This window comes from Camelus dromedarius, chromosome 11 (assembly GCF_036321535.1).
Source record: "Camelus dromedarius isolate mCamDro1 chromosome 11, mCamDro1.pat, whole genome shotgun sequence".
Lineage (NCBI taxonomy): Eukaryota > Metazoa > Chordata > Mammalia > Artiodactyla > Camelidae > Camelus > Camelus dromedarius.
Window position 1 is genome coordinate 20,439,742 of NC_087446.1, and position 13,564 is coordinate 20,453,305.

At 32.5% G+C, this 13,564-nt stretch overlaps 1 protein-coding gene across 1 annotated transcript in view; it reads left to right on the top strand.

Annotated features, from left to right (window-relative positions):
• Positions 1-13,564, top strand: part of PTPRQ (protein tyrosine phosphatase receptor type Q) — a 186,761-nt gene that overhangs the window by 13,000 nt on the left and 160,197 nt on the right. The window contains exons 7-10 of the mRNA XM_031463085.2: positions 3,682-3,881; positions 5,041-5,290; positions 6,925-7,053; positions 9,747-9,893. Of these exons, the coding sequence (XP_031318945.2) occupies positions 3,682-3,881; positions 5,041-5,290; positions 6,925-7,053; positions 9,747-9,893 (726 nt within the window). The remainder of the gene's footprint in view (positions 1-3,681; positions 3,882-5,040; positions 5,291-6,924; positions 7,054-9,746; positions 9,894-13,564) is intronic.

A 13,564-nucleotide genomic window follows, 5' to 3' on the forward strand; every position in this document is an offset into this window, starting at 1 on the left:
TTAGCCTAGTAGAATACAAGCTTTGTGATAAATATAAGTTGTTATAGTATTGAAGTGATTTTATTTATTTAGCAATTCTGCTGTTTATTTATAAAGCAAACAGAACTAATAAATGGAAAAGCCGTTAAGTAAATAATGGTGTCTCCAATCAGTAGCAAATATATTTCTATTAAGCTTATATTCTAGTGGGATAAGATAAACAAAAAAATGAGTTAGTAATACATTAAATTGTGGAGAAGTGCTATAAAAACAGTTTCTACAATTTTGTGTAACTATAAATGTTCTATGTATTTAAAGATAAAAAAATCTCCCAGTAGTCTATGGCCAAAGGGATAAATTGAAATGTGCCCTGTGTGTCTAGAGAGGATTATGCAACTGTCAGTGTTTAAAAAAAAAAAAAAAAAAGTGACAAGCTTTATGGCCCAGCTCTTATTTGAGATCCTGTCCAGGGACGCCTGTGATTACAGGATCTGTACTGTAAGGAGAATTAAGAGAAAATTCTGTATTTAAAATTGAAAATGAATGATTCATGAGATCTTTCTCTTGTTGATACTGAACCTACTGACATTCAGATTATTAGCACAACAAAAAATTGAGAAAACTATCATTTTAAAATTAAATATTCATTAGGATATAAAAGAAAAATTTATTACTTATGTTTTTAGTTTTAAGGAAAATACTTGGAATAATCTTTGAATGACTTAGTAATTAGTTTGGTCTTTTTTTTTTTTAAATGCTTATCTGATACAGCTTCTGGCAAAGCATGGTACATGCAGATTATGATTTCAACTTGACAGTATTTTGAACTATAATAAAAATTTTTTTTGTTGAACTATAGTTGGTTTACAATGTTTTTTTTTTTAACATTTTTTATTGATTTATAATCATTTTACAATGTTGTGATACAATGTTTTCTTAATTTCTGGTGTACAGCATAGTGATTCAGTTATATATATTTATACTCCTTTCATATTCTTTTTTATTATAGGCTATTACAAGGTATTTAATGTAGTTCCCTGTGCTGTACAGTAGGATATATTCTGCTAACTGACATAATTTCTAGAGGTATTTACTCTCTTGGCAAGTTATGATTGGGACAAACTAGAGAAACTGTAGGATAGTGTGAAAATAACCCTGGAAATAGGAGTTTCACTCTGTTTCTGACTTGCTGTGTTTTCTTGGGCAAATTGCATAATTACATAATTGCTCTTGTCTTATCTTTAAAAAAAGAAAAAGTAAAGAGGTAAAAATGTAATGTCAATCTAAATTTAGTTAGATCAATTGTCTCTAATTTTTTCCCCAAGTACTTTTTTTTAGTTATGCTACATAGAACCAAAATTTAAGGACGATTTCTGCAGGATAAATAAACACCATTTTTAAAATATTATTATTATTATATTATTAATAATAATAATAATAATAATAATAATAATAATAATATTATTATTATTATTATTATTATTATTATTATTATTATTCCAGAAGTAATTTCTTTCTCCATGAATAAAAATACTAGGAAAAGTATAAGGTTAACCTGTTACACGTACTAAGCTGATACTACATCCACAGGCACAAAAATCTCAGTTTTAACTTCCTGTGCAGCATTATTTCATGCAAATGCAGAATTTATTTTAGCTTTATAATATTAGAAATAGTTCTTGCATCTCCATTTCTAACTTGATGGATCCTTAGAAATGTAGGAAAGTTTTGTTTAGAACTCTTTGTATTGGATTTAGAAATTTATTTTCTGGGTAAAAAAAAAATGTATGTTCTGTATAATGTACACTTTGAAAAGTTGTAGGTACTTTCACGTACTTGTGTATTCCTGCAAGTCTTCTCTAGTTGTGTCCTGAAATTTTGTAGAAGACTTATCTTAAAGATGAAGTGACTTATAAACAGAACTTTTTGGTACTTTAGTATCAAGTATTTACTTGGATCAAAATGGATAAATTCACTGTAAAAATCAAGAGATGATGGGGTTTTGGTACCTAAAAGTCCAAAAGTAGAAACTGGAATATTTAAACTAGGGAAGACCTGCCAACTGTAGAAAGAGCCAGAATTAGTCTTCAGACACCATGAAGTCACAAAAAGAAAACACAGATTTTATTGAGACAAAAATAATGTAAAGTAAGTTAATAAAATTAACCTCTTTTTAAACTAAATGTTGTTTAACAGGTTTAATTGTTTTCTATCTACGTAAGGTATTTGGTCTACTTTTAAAAATATTTTGAAATCATGCTTTGGAATTTAATAAAGGTTTGATTACCTTATGAATTCAAATTTCTCTGCACATTGAGTGGTTCCTCAGTGACTGTTGTTTAAGGCCATTTGGAAATGGGCCAGCTTGAGTGCAGTTTGTTTTATTTATATATATACATTTCAGGCATTCTTATAAAATTTGCATAATTTAGACAAATAAGAAATATAAAAGCATAATTAAGATTAATGTTAAAGCTTTGATTCTTTGACAAACATTTTCCTTTTGCTTTATTGTACTTTATCTACCCCAAAGAAATTTTTGTGTTAAATCTTTAGTATCAGAGAGCTATCATATTGTCATTATCCTTCTCAAGCTTTAAATCCATTGGTCAGTTTCCCTTGAAGAAAAAAATTTCTGTCCATTATTTTATCCATTATTAATAATTAATCACCCTCCCAGATTGTTACATTGTGTTTTTTTCATTCAAATGCAGCTGTTCTTAAGTATCTTAATTTCTACTGTTTAACTCATATCATTTGCATACAGCTCTCCTTCCCAGGACGTAACTTTCTTATACAATTTATATGGCTTTCATTTACAAATCATATTTTGGCTTTCTTCTCTACAATGTACACCTAAACTCTAGTTACTTGGTTTCTTTCTACTAAGTACTTTTACTATCATTTATATTATTTTTTTCTCAAATATCTTGTTCTGTTTTTCTTTCTTTCAGTAGTGACTTGTCACGATTGTTCTGTATTATAAAGGGCCTTGATTATTTACTCTACTTCATCAGTTTTGCATAACTTAACCTGAATTAATAGGTATTTTTCTTCATTTGGGCTTCATGTTTATCTCATCCCAACTAAAATTATAGCCTACAGATTATTATTATGCAGATGATTAATAATTGATAACAAAGTATCATGAGTTCTGATGAAAGTTGATTTTAAGGGTGTATAAAAGTCAAAATATAATAACCACAAGCAATTGGCTGGTATCTACTTTATAGTAGATACTAAATATTAACATGCATTCCAGAGACCCAGGTGTGCTTTTTGGTGCAGATGGTTGGATAATGGTTTGAATTCGCCACTTCTTCATTATCTAAGAAATTTACATAATTCCAGAATATTTTAGGAAGTAAGATATTCAGTATTCAAATTTGTATAACACAAACAGCTATTGATAATTTTTCAGACTTAATTGAAATAATTTATTGATGGATATATTGGCCAAATAAACGTGAAGTAAAGCTTTTTTGCCTCTTAAACACAACTCTTTGGGCCCAGTTTCCAGTTATTTATTTTAGGCAAAAATTAAATATACTTTTAGAAGTATTACCCAAGTAAGTTTTATCCAATATATTGTGTATTTAATTTCATGTAATATGGGAAATGTAACATCCCAAATAGGTAAATGCTATTCTAAGTTTCATAACAATGTTTTTTCCTCTCCTTCAATCCCTCTCCCTTCCCCAGCTCCAGGAAAAGTGGTGAATCTCACAGTCGAGGCCTTTAACTATTCAGCAGTAAACCTGATTTGGTATTTACCTTGGCAACCAAATGGCAAAATTACCAGCTTCAAAATAAGTGTCAAACATGCCAGAAGTGGGATAGTAGTGAAGGATGTTTCAATCAGAGTGGAGGACATCCTGACTGGGAAATTGCCAGAATGTAATGTAAGCATCATGGAACATTTTCTATGTCTCAAAATTTTTAGGTAAACTTACACCTTAAGGTTTCCAGTGTATGAATACTGTATATTTTACCAAAGTGATTACTAGTTATTTAATTACATAAGTATTAAGTTATAGTATCATGTTATGTACAGTTGGCAATATTCAAGGTAGAGTTAGAGTAGGGTTTGAGAATAGTGAGATATCAGAATCACTTTGCGAGCTCTGGAAACACTGAAAGGCACAACATTTGTGATAGCCCTTGGAGGCAGGATAAGTGGAGATTATGTGAGGGTGGAGGTTGGTTACTTTATAAGCCATGAAGTGGGAAAATACAGGATATCACTGGAAAAAAGAATACTCCTGTGTGACGGGAGGAGAGGGGAATAGTGAAGGTTAAGTTTGTGAAAGTAGATTGTTTTTGTTGTATATTATCTTTAGTGAAGACTTTGTTATAACTCTAGACGTTGGTGTGAAATCCCTGGAAGTACTGTAATAATGCTTTTTAAAAAGTAATTTTGGTGATCTTTGTGATATTATTGATGAAGAAACAAACAAAATTACTTTTGTTTTAAATGCTTCAAGTTATAAAAGTCTCAAAAAGTTTTAAATTAGGATATATTTCTAATACAAACAGGCACGCACACACACACACATACGCATATATGTTCTATTGGCTTTATCTTTCAAATACTTACACAGAAAAAAAAATGATAGTGACAGTCAGAAAGGGACCTGGGACCTATGCTTGAAATTTCACAACAGGGAAAACATTTCATCTCTTTGGCTCTTGCCCTTCTAATATAAATTGAAAAAATTCTTGTTAATGATTTTGGTATGGTTTTACCTTTATTCAAAGCCACATGAAATTCTATTCATAAGAGAGATTTAAGGTAGAAGGAATGCAATAAATATGTTCTGTTCTAAAACTGTGGACAATGGTATTAATGGTATAACTGTGAACAATAAATGGTATAAATAAAATCTAGCAAATTTGTCCACAGTTATAATGGATAAATTAATCTGTTAAACTCTTTATCATACACATTCCGATACCAATTAAGAATAGCATTTGTAGTATAAAGAAAAACATGGATTACACTTACATCTTCACCAAGTGATACCATATTGTTTTTCCATTGATGTTTGTTTTATTCACTAGGATAATAATGAGTCTTTTTTATGGAGTACAACCAGCCCTTCTCCAGCCCCTGGTAGAGTTACGCCTCCATCACGCACCACGTATCCTTCGAGCATGCTGGCACGGAGTAACATTAACTCTGTGTGGAAAGAGCCTATCAGTTTTGTAGTGACACACTTGAGACCTTATACAACGTATCTTTTTGAAGTTTCTGCTGTTACAACTGAAGCAGGTTATATCGATAGTACGATTGTCAGGACACCAGAATCAGGTATGGCTTCTTCTTCTTCTTCTTCTTTTTTTCTTTTTTTTGTAGGGAAAAAAGTTAAATTATTCATAGAATAATCTTTAATTTTTTCATATAGATATTTTTGTTAAAACCCTCCTTCCCTTTCAGTAATTTTTTTTCTCCCTTATAATAACAAAAAATAGGCATCCCATCTCGAGCATCTTCAATTTTAGTACTCTTTTTTGATACAAACATAAGCCGCTAAAAGGAGAAAGGAGATTTGAAAGAAAAGACTCTTGAGCTGATAACCGTGATACTAGATCAGCTTTAAGCATTCTGTGATCTCAGCAATTTTTCATAATCATCTCTGCCCTTCTACATCTTTTATAGTCATCTGTAGGTGACTTCTCTCACTGATATTGCTGTTACCAGGTGTGGAGATAACTCCTGCAGGAGCAGAAATATCATGAGGTTGACATTTCATTACCAGATAAAAACAGTAGTTAAAAAATACCTACCTGTAGCCTCTTTGTACTACAGTTTCCTTACGTGAAAAATGGAGGCAGGAATAGTATCTGTCTTAGGAAGATGGTGTTAGTGCTAAATGAGTTATAATTAGGTACTATTATTACTACTAAATTCTAAGAGTACATATTTCTGGATGTGATATTTATATATTTAGCTATGATATTATATCAGTGTCCATATAAATGTATATATATACACACACATGCATATATAACCATACTACATAATACCATACTGAATCTATAGTATCAGGCATTGAGTCGTGATTGATAATTTGGGGGGTTACTGGAAATTATTACCGATAGGATAATTTCACTATAGTGTAGTATTTTTTTCTGATGATGTAGGTATCAGGTCTTATTATTTCATTACATGTAAGGTTGAAATTTTTCTTGATTTAAATATTTTTGACTCAGAACATTTCCTCTTCCACACTCTTAAATTCTTACAGAAAAGAAAGAAAGAGAAAGAATTTCCTGTGGGTCACACAAAGTGAAGTTTGGTAGACAAGAACTTTGTTTTTAAAAATATTTGGAATGTTTCATTTCAATTAAAAGAAAAAGTAAAATATAGAAACATCTATGAAAAACAGACTGTTTTAAAATATCATTATTAGTTTTATATGTTACCAATATTACATTAGAATGTAAGTTGTAAATTTCCTCTCAGAACCAAATACAGATATTGATACTGATACAAAATTGATGTTGATACAAAAAATAAAATCACTACCAATAGATTCTGAAGATTAAGTTATTCCTTTGACCCATCTACCTGTTTATACCCGAGGGGCAATGTTTATCAAGCCAGATACCCAGGGCTTGTTGACTGCAATACATGTAAATGCTTCAGCGCAGTGTAACTGTACAATGAACCGTATAGGAATGAAGCACCGTGTGTAATCGTATACAGCATTAAATAAAACTAGTAATTGTTGCCAATAAGAATTTCATCTAATGATCCACCACTTACTCAAATTCTTCAATCATAGTCTATTTTTTGCTTTTTTTAAGTGGAAAAAAAGTTTAATGTGTGATATTTTATTTTTTCTTCTGATTCTGTGTTTTGTGTATTGAATAAGGTCCTTTAACGTAAATTTTAAGTATTTATCTATTATTTATTCATTTTTTTCTCTATAATTATTTTAGTGCCTGAAGGACCACCACAAAACTGTATAACAGGCAACATTACAGGGAAGTCCTTTTCAATTTCATGGGACCCACCAACTATAGTAACAGGAAAATTTAGTTACAGAGTTGAATTATATGGACCATCAGGTAAGTATTAATCAGTTTTGTGTTTACCATTTGGAGTAAAAATTATATAAAATAAGTTACTATTATCAAACTTTTTCAGTATAAAACTCTTTATAGAAGACCCTGTAATTAAAGCAAATAATAGAAAACTAATAAGGAAGGTGAGGCTCTCTGAACTTTTTGTTTAAAACCATAAGTATCTGTAAGGATGGTAAAACACTGTCCATGTTCCATATTTCATGACAAAGAGCTGAAAGAACAAGAGATAACTCCTCAAGAAGAGAAGTGTTAGAGGAGATACATGTCTTCAAATATTTGAACAGGAGGACTCTGACTTACTCTGATTGCAAATAGATTTATGAAGAACAATGGGCTTGGTTATATTAAATCAGATTTCTACTTAGAATAAGGAAACCATTTCTAATAATTGGAGCTCTCTAAAAACTATATGGGCAACTTTATAATATAGCAGTTAATCTTTATAAAGAAGCAGGAGCTGGACATCCACTTGCCAGATATTTTGAGGGATTCATAAACTATTGTTCTAAGTTAATTAAGTAAACTCTAAAATTCTTTTGTAATCTGAGGTTCTATGGCTCTGTGAATAATGAAATAACATATGCTAACATATTATCATTTACTTGGAAGAATGGAAAAATAGATGAAGGTCCAGATTACTCATTTTGAAACTTCCAGGGATCTATCATGAATTACACGAGTAACCTTTATTTCTCATCCCTAATTACCTTATGCTCTTAAAATTCTGAAATAATTGTAGACCTAAAAACATGCTGGTCTTTTTTTTTCCCCTCTTGCTTCAATATGCAGACACACATGGATACCCAGACACACCTTTTCTATTTGGGATTATTTTCTAAAACTTCCTCTTTTGTCTGTGAGGCTGATAAGTCAAGTAAGATGCATCTAGCAGCTATCATATTTAGCAACATGGAAGTCATTAGTGATCTTAACAAGAGCAGTTATGATGCAGTATGTGGGGTAAATGCCTGATCGGAGTAGATTTAAGAAAGGATGGGAGAAGAGCATTGGAGCAGTGGGTGATGGACAACTCTTTCGAGTTTTGCTGCAAAATGAAGCAGTGAATGGAAGTGGGGATTGGGGGTGGAGGTAAGCAGAGCTAACAGGTTTTCTTTTCAGAGGAAACAAAGCATGTTTGTTTGCTGATGGGAATAAAGAAAAAAGGAAAAAACGATGTAAAAAGGCAAGAATTATTGGAAAGATGTTTTCGTGTAGGCAGAAAATGAGATCTTTGGCTCAAATGCAGGGAATGGTTTGAGATAAGAATACAGATGCTTTGTCCATTGTAACAGGTTGTGAGGCAGAGTCTATGGGTGCCGATGCTATAAATAGGTATGATTAATTTTTCCAGTGTAATGAGAAGCAAGACCATCAGCTGGGAAGAGAAAGTGTAAATGTTCATCTAGAAGAGTAGAGAGTGACTGCCCTAGTGAAGTTGAGTGAAGTGCTGGGCACCATTTAGAGCTCAAGCATGGGGATGAATTAAGTGATATCAGTCAGAGCAGATTTGTGTTTTTCTCCAGCTCCCTTCATTAAGAGAGGGCTTAGGTAAGGCAGTGATTATTATTGACAATGACATTGAGGCTGGATGAAGAGTGGACATCAAGTGGTGAGGAACCAAACCAAATAAAATAAGTAGTAAGATAAATGAGTTGGAGGTCCTGGGGGACTGAAAAATTGTTGGTTCTGGCTTCTAGAATAAGTGAGCAGGAGATAGGAAGCGTGGTCAGGGACAGCTACATGAAATTGAGATAATGGAGGATTTGCAGTTACTGGTAACAGCACAGTCTAATTTATGACCATGAGGGAGTGACTGAGATAGGGTGGAGGACTAGATTATTTAAGGAGAGCTTGGAATGGTTTAAGGATTCTCTCCAGGGGTATTGAAATCATCACATATTCAGATGGCAGCATTGAAGAAAGTGACATCGAAGCAGGAGCTAAACCATCCAGAATGAGGGTGGGTGACCCCGGGATTGGAAGATGACTACAACCACGAGAGTTGGTGGATGTCATTGATGACATGAGAGCTGCAGCTGTGAGCTTTTCTATGGAGGGAGCCAGAATAGTCTATGACAGGGCACTGAGGAGCAAGGGGAACATATACCACACCTGAGCGCCTAGTCACTTGAGGGCTCTGGGGAAAAATAGACTGTCACTATTTGGGTTGGCTGCAGGGAACAGAAGCAGCGTTCTTAAGGTGGAACCGGGTTTAAGTTAGAGCAAGAAGGTGAAAGAACTCTTCAGAGGTAAGGTTGAGATTTAAGGAATTTTGCTTAGAAGCTAATAGAGAAATTTTCTCAGTATATCTTTTTATAGCAGATAATGAGACTATTAGCATTTTAATTAAATGAATTTGAGTATCAAACATTGTTACTGTTTTATGTTGGTAAAAACTAATGTGTCCCTTTTAAATATGTCAAAAATAAAGTTGTAGTTCAACAGCGCCTTATGATTATGTAAAAGTATTTTTAAACACAGGAAGATTTTCATGTTTTTTCCAGTTTAATTAAATTGACATCAATGCAATACTATGAGAGCTAAATGTTTAAAATATATTCACTCTTAAAATTTTCATAACAAAGGTTAACACTATAATTGCTCTGTACTTAAATGTGAGAATGATTACATACTTGATGAATAAATAATCCAAAGTTATCTTTTGCGTTTTGCAGGTCGGATTTTGGATAACAGCACAAAAGACCTTAAATTTGCATTCAGTAATCTAACACCATTTACAATGTATGACGTGTATGTTGCAGCTGAAACCAGTGCAGGGATTGGACCCAAGTCAAATATTTCAGTCTTTACTCCTCCAGAAGGTAAGAATATCTCCTTTAGTGTGTTAATGAGAATATTATTGCATTGGTTGGTTAAACGTTATATTAGAATCTACTTGGTTTATATTTACCCAATTCGTGTTATTTCCTCATCAGACTGCTCCCTAATACATTCTGAACGTGTGTTCCTCAGAAGATTAAACCCATAGCGTGCTTCAGAATAAGAGAGACCAAAGATCAACTAAGATTAGGAACCATGAAGTGCAGTATCAGCCTACATGATTCACAATCAATATTGGCAAAATCTCAAGAAGACTTAAACAAATAAACACCTTTAACATGATTTAACCCATATTAGTTAACATAGACTATTTTCCAACATAATAATGTTCAGAGGAATCCATATATCCCACAATGACTATAATAAAGTATATTTATAATCACAAGGACATTCTAAGCAAGGGGTGATTCCTGGAAGGTGCATAATACAAATTTACCAGCCTAGACTGAAATTATTTAAAAAAATTCTCCCAAAGAAATTTTTTATTTGTGTATATTAAAGATCACAGTTTTAGGAAAATTGTAGTGTTTAAAAAAAATGTCACCATACCATGGCGCAACCTGTTTTCTGGGCCCACACCAAGCTTGCTCAGTGCTGTCATTTCTATTTAATTGTAAGATTGCAATTATTGTAGATTGTAATTATTGAGAATACAGTATTTTCTTTACAATTACACTAAAACTTGAAAAAGTTTTCAGATTTTGTTTGTGTGATAGCTAACATATAGTAACATGTGAATTAAATACACACGTGTGCACATAGGCACCTGCACACCAACACACACAAGACTGGGAGTAACGTCATCAGATAAATCATTCAAGTGTTTGACCATGAGAGGGCAGCAACTATTAGGGAATTTTGTCCTCTTCTCTTTTCAAAGAACAATTAACCGCTGATAGCATTTTGCTGTTAAAAGAATGTAAAAGTTATATCGATCTGAAATGAAAATCTTAATGTGTATATAGTTTCAATACACAGATTAAAAAAGAGATGCACACTCATAAGCCAAATGTTCTTATATTTTCAAATCAAATTTTTTCCATTCCGTTTCTCTCAGAAGAGTCTTAGCATTATATGTCTTCTCCATTAGACTTTAAGTGTCCCCCATCTCCACCTGAACCTGCTCTTCATTTTCAAGAAATCTAGGCAGATTTATGGGTGGCTATGAAACACCACAACGCAACCTGACCCTCAGCAAACTAGAGCCCTTGACTTTGGTTTTAATAACATTTTCTCAGACAACCCAATTGACCAACTAATTTCTATTCTCATGTTATGTAACTAAAATCCAGTCTTCTTTCGGGTCAAGCTGATTTTGGTACTCCTCAGCTGAACCCACAGTTTAAGATTTTTGTTTCATTGTCATTATTCTTCGCCTACAGCATTTGACAAAAACAGGGAAGTAGATAACACATTGCCACGTATGATGCTGTGTTGTTTATTTTGGATATCACTTAAATGTCTCTTTCCCTTTATTTTTTCCTGACAAAATAATAAGTAGAATTCTAAGGACATAGTTCAATATATTTCACATTATTTTTCACACCAAATTATTTTGAATAGATAACTATTCTCCCTGCATAGCGAGCAGCTTATCCTAAGTTTTTTCATACTGTCTCCTGAGCTACTCACCGGATAGACCCCATCCAGGTGGCTCTCAGGAGGACCCCCTGGCAGCAGGTGGGCTTCTCGAAGGGCAGGAGAGGCGCAGTTCTTCCCTCTGCATGCCAGCCTCCTCCCGGCGGAGTTCTCAGGGGTGGTTCAGTCTTAGGAGGAATTTCAGTGGACTGTAGGCTCTGACAGCAGTAATTAATCCTGGTCCCACTAATTAAAACTTTGCATTAAAGTAGTCTTTAAGCTACATGAGAACAATCTAATAACTCATTAGAACTCTGCACTTTCAATTAAAATTGATACTATAATTTTAGATTTTTCTTTTCATTCCTTAATACAGCAGGGTTCTTTATATTCTAATTGAAGTTGCTCTATTTTCTTCTCCATATTTAAAAGTAGTCTATAGTGTATTTAAAAATTAATTAGGATCAGCTTTTAAATTAACATATTTTAAAACAACTGGGGTTCTAAGAAATCTTCAGATAGTCATAGAAAAATAGAGTTGATTTCTAATAGAAAATATGTGTCAACATATTATAATGGGGCTGATTTTATTAACACTGAGATTGTTACAGTCCACAGTCTACTTTGATTATCAAAGAAAATCAACATGCTGTTGTTAAAGCAGTTATCCTATGCATTTTGTAAGGTTTCTACTTACCCCTTAATATTTTACTGAACAGATTTCTACATAGGCATGAAGAAGAGAAGATTTTACAAAATTTGGCAATTTAATCATCTCTAAAGGTATAAAATAGCATAGAGTTGCCCATTCCAAAATGAGCCAGTGTTGCTGAATATAATATAGGCAACAGCATTTTCTTATTATTTGGGGATTAAAAAAATCTTATGTAAAATTTGTTGGTTCAGTATCCCCTTAAACTTCTCTGTAATTAGTGTCAAATATCTTTTAAGGAGGTTACCATTTCTTAAAAACAAAATAGTGAAATCCATATTTACTCCTCTATAAGAAGACTATGGATGTGAAGACTTTTGTCCTCACTGATGTCAACTTGCTACTTTCTGCAAATAGCAGTAGAATCTTTGTAGGGAAATCACTGAGAGACTTGTCAGCTTTGTGTTTTTCAGGATGCTCTATGACTTATTTTTTCAGTAGATTTTTTTAAAATGCACTTCTAATGGAAGTTTAATTTGCTAAATAATGGCAAAAATTATTTTAATGCATTTTCTTTACCCTGTGCCATTTGTCTCTATTTCATTTTTTTAAGGAGTTTTTCATTTGAAAACTTAGTTATTTGAGTTATGTTGTACCAATTATATGTATCCTCTGTTTCTCATTTACTAGTAAAATTTATAGATGTGTTGACTTGAGAATGATTCTTAGGTAGTCCCCATGGACAACACCTTCAGAACTGAGGCTGAACCATGAATAATTGCCTTGTGTGTTTGATTTTCTTTAGTTAATTTGGTATCAATATTAAAGGAGTTTGATCTAATCCACACTTCTCTGGTTTCTCCATAAGAATTTGTGGTGTAACATATCGAGTGTCTTTCTAAAGACAAGATACAATACTGTCTACTCCCATTTCCTTTATTCTCTAGGCTTTTTCTTTTGTTAAAAAAAAAAAGAAAGTGAAAGAAGTTTGCAGTCATTCTTACACAAGTTTGGAGTCCATTTTTTGGGTAATATAGAACCACTTAACCTTTACTTGGATTGTAATTTTAGGCATTAGTGTCATGGGCAATACTTACCAAGTTTTATATATATATATATAAATATATATATATATATTTATATATATATATATTCTGATCTGCTGGGTAATTTTTGGTATCCTACTACATTATTTTGTTGCATCACATGAAACTGACCAATTCATTGTATAGTAGACAGAGTTGAGTTACCTGATTAATCTGATCAATGTAGTCATTAAATTGGCATCTTTAGTTGAGATTCTACATAAGCTCAAATTCAGTGGAAAAATGCCAAATCTCCTTTATGATTTATGTTATGCAGTACTGACTAAAACTGTCTGCATAGCTATCCTAAAATACAATGTGAAGGAAAGGTAGAATT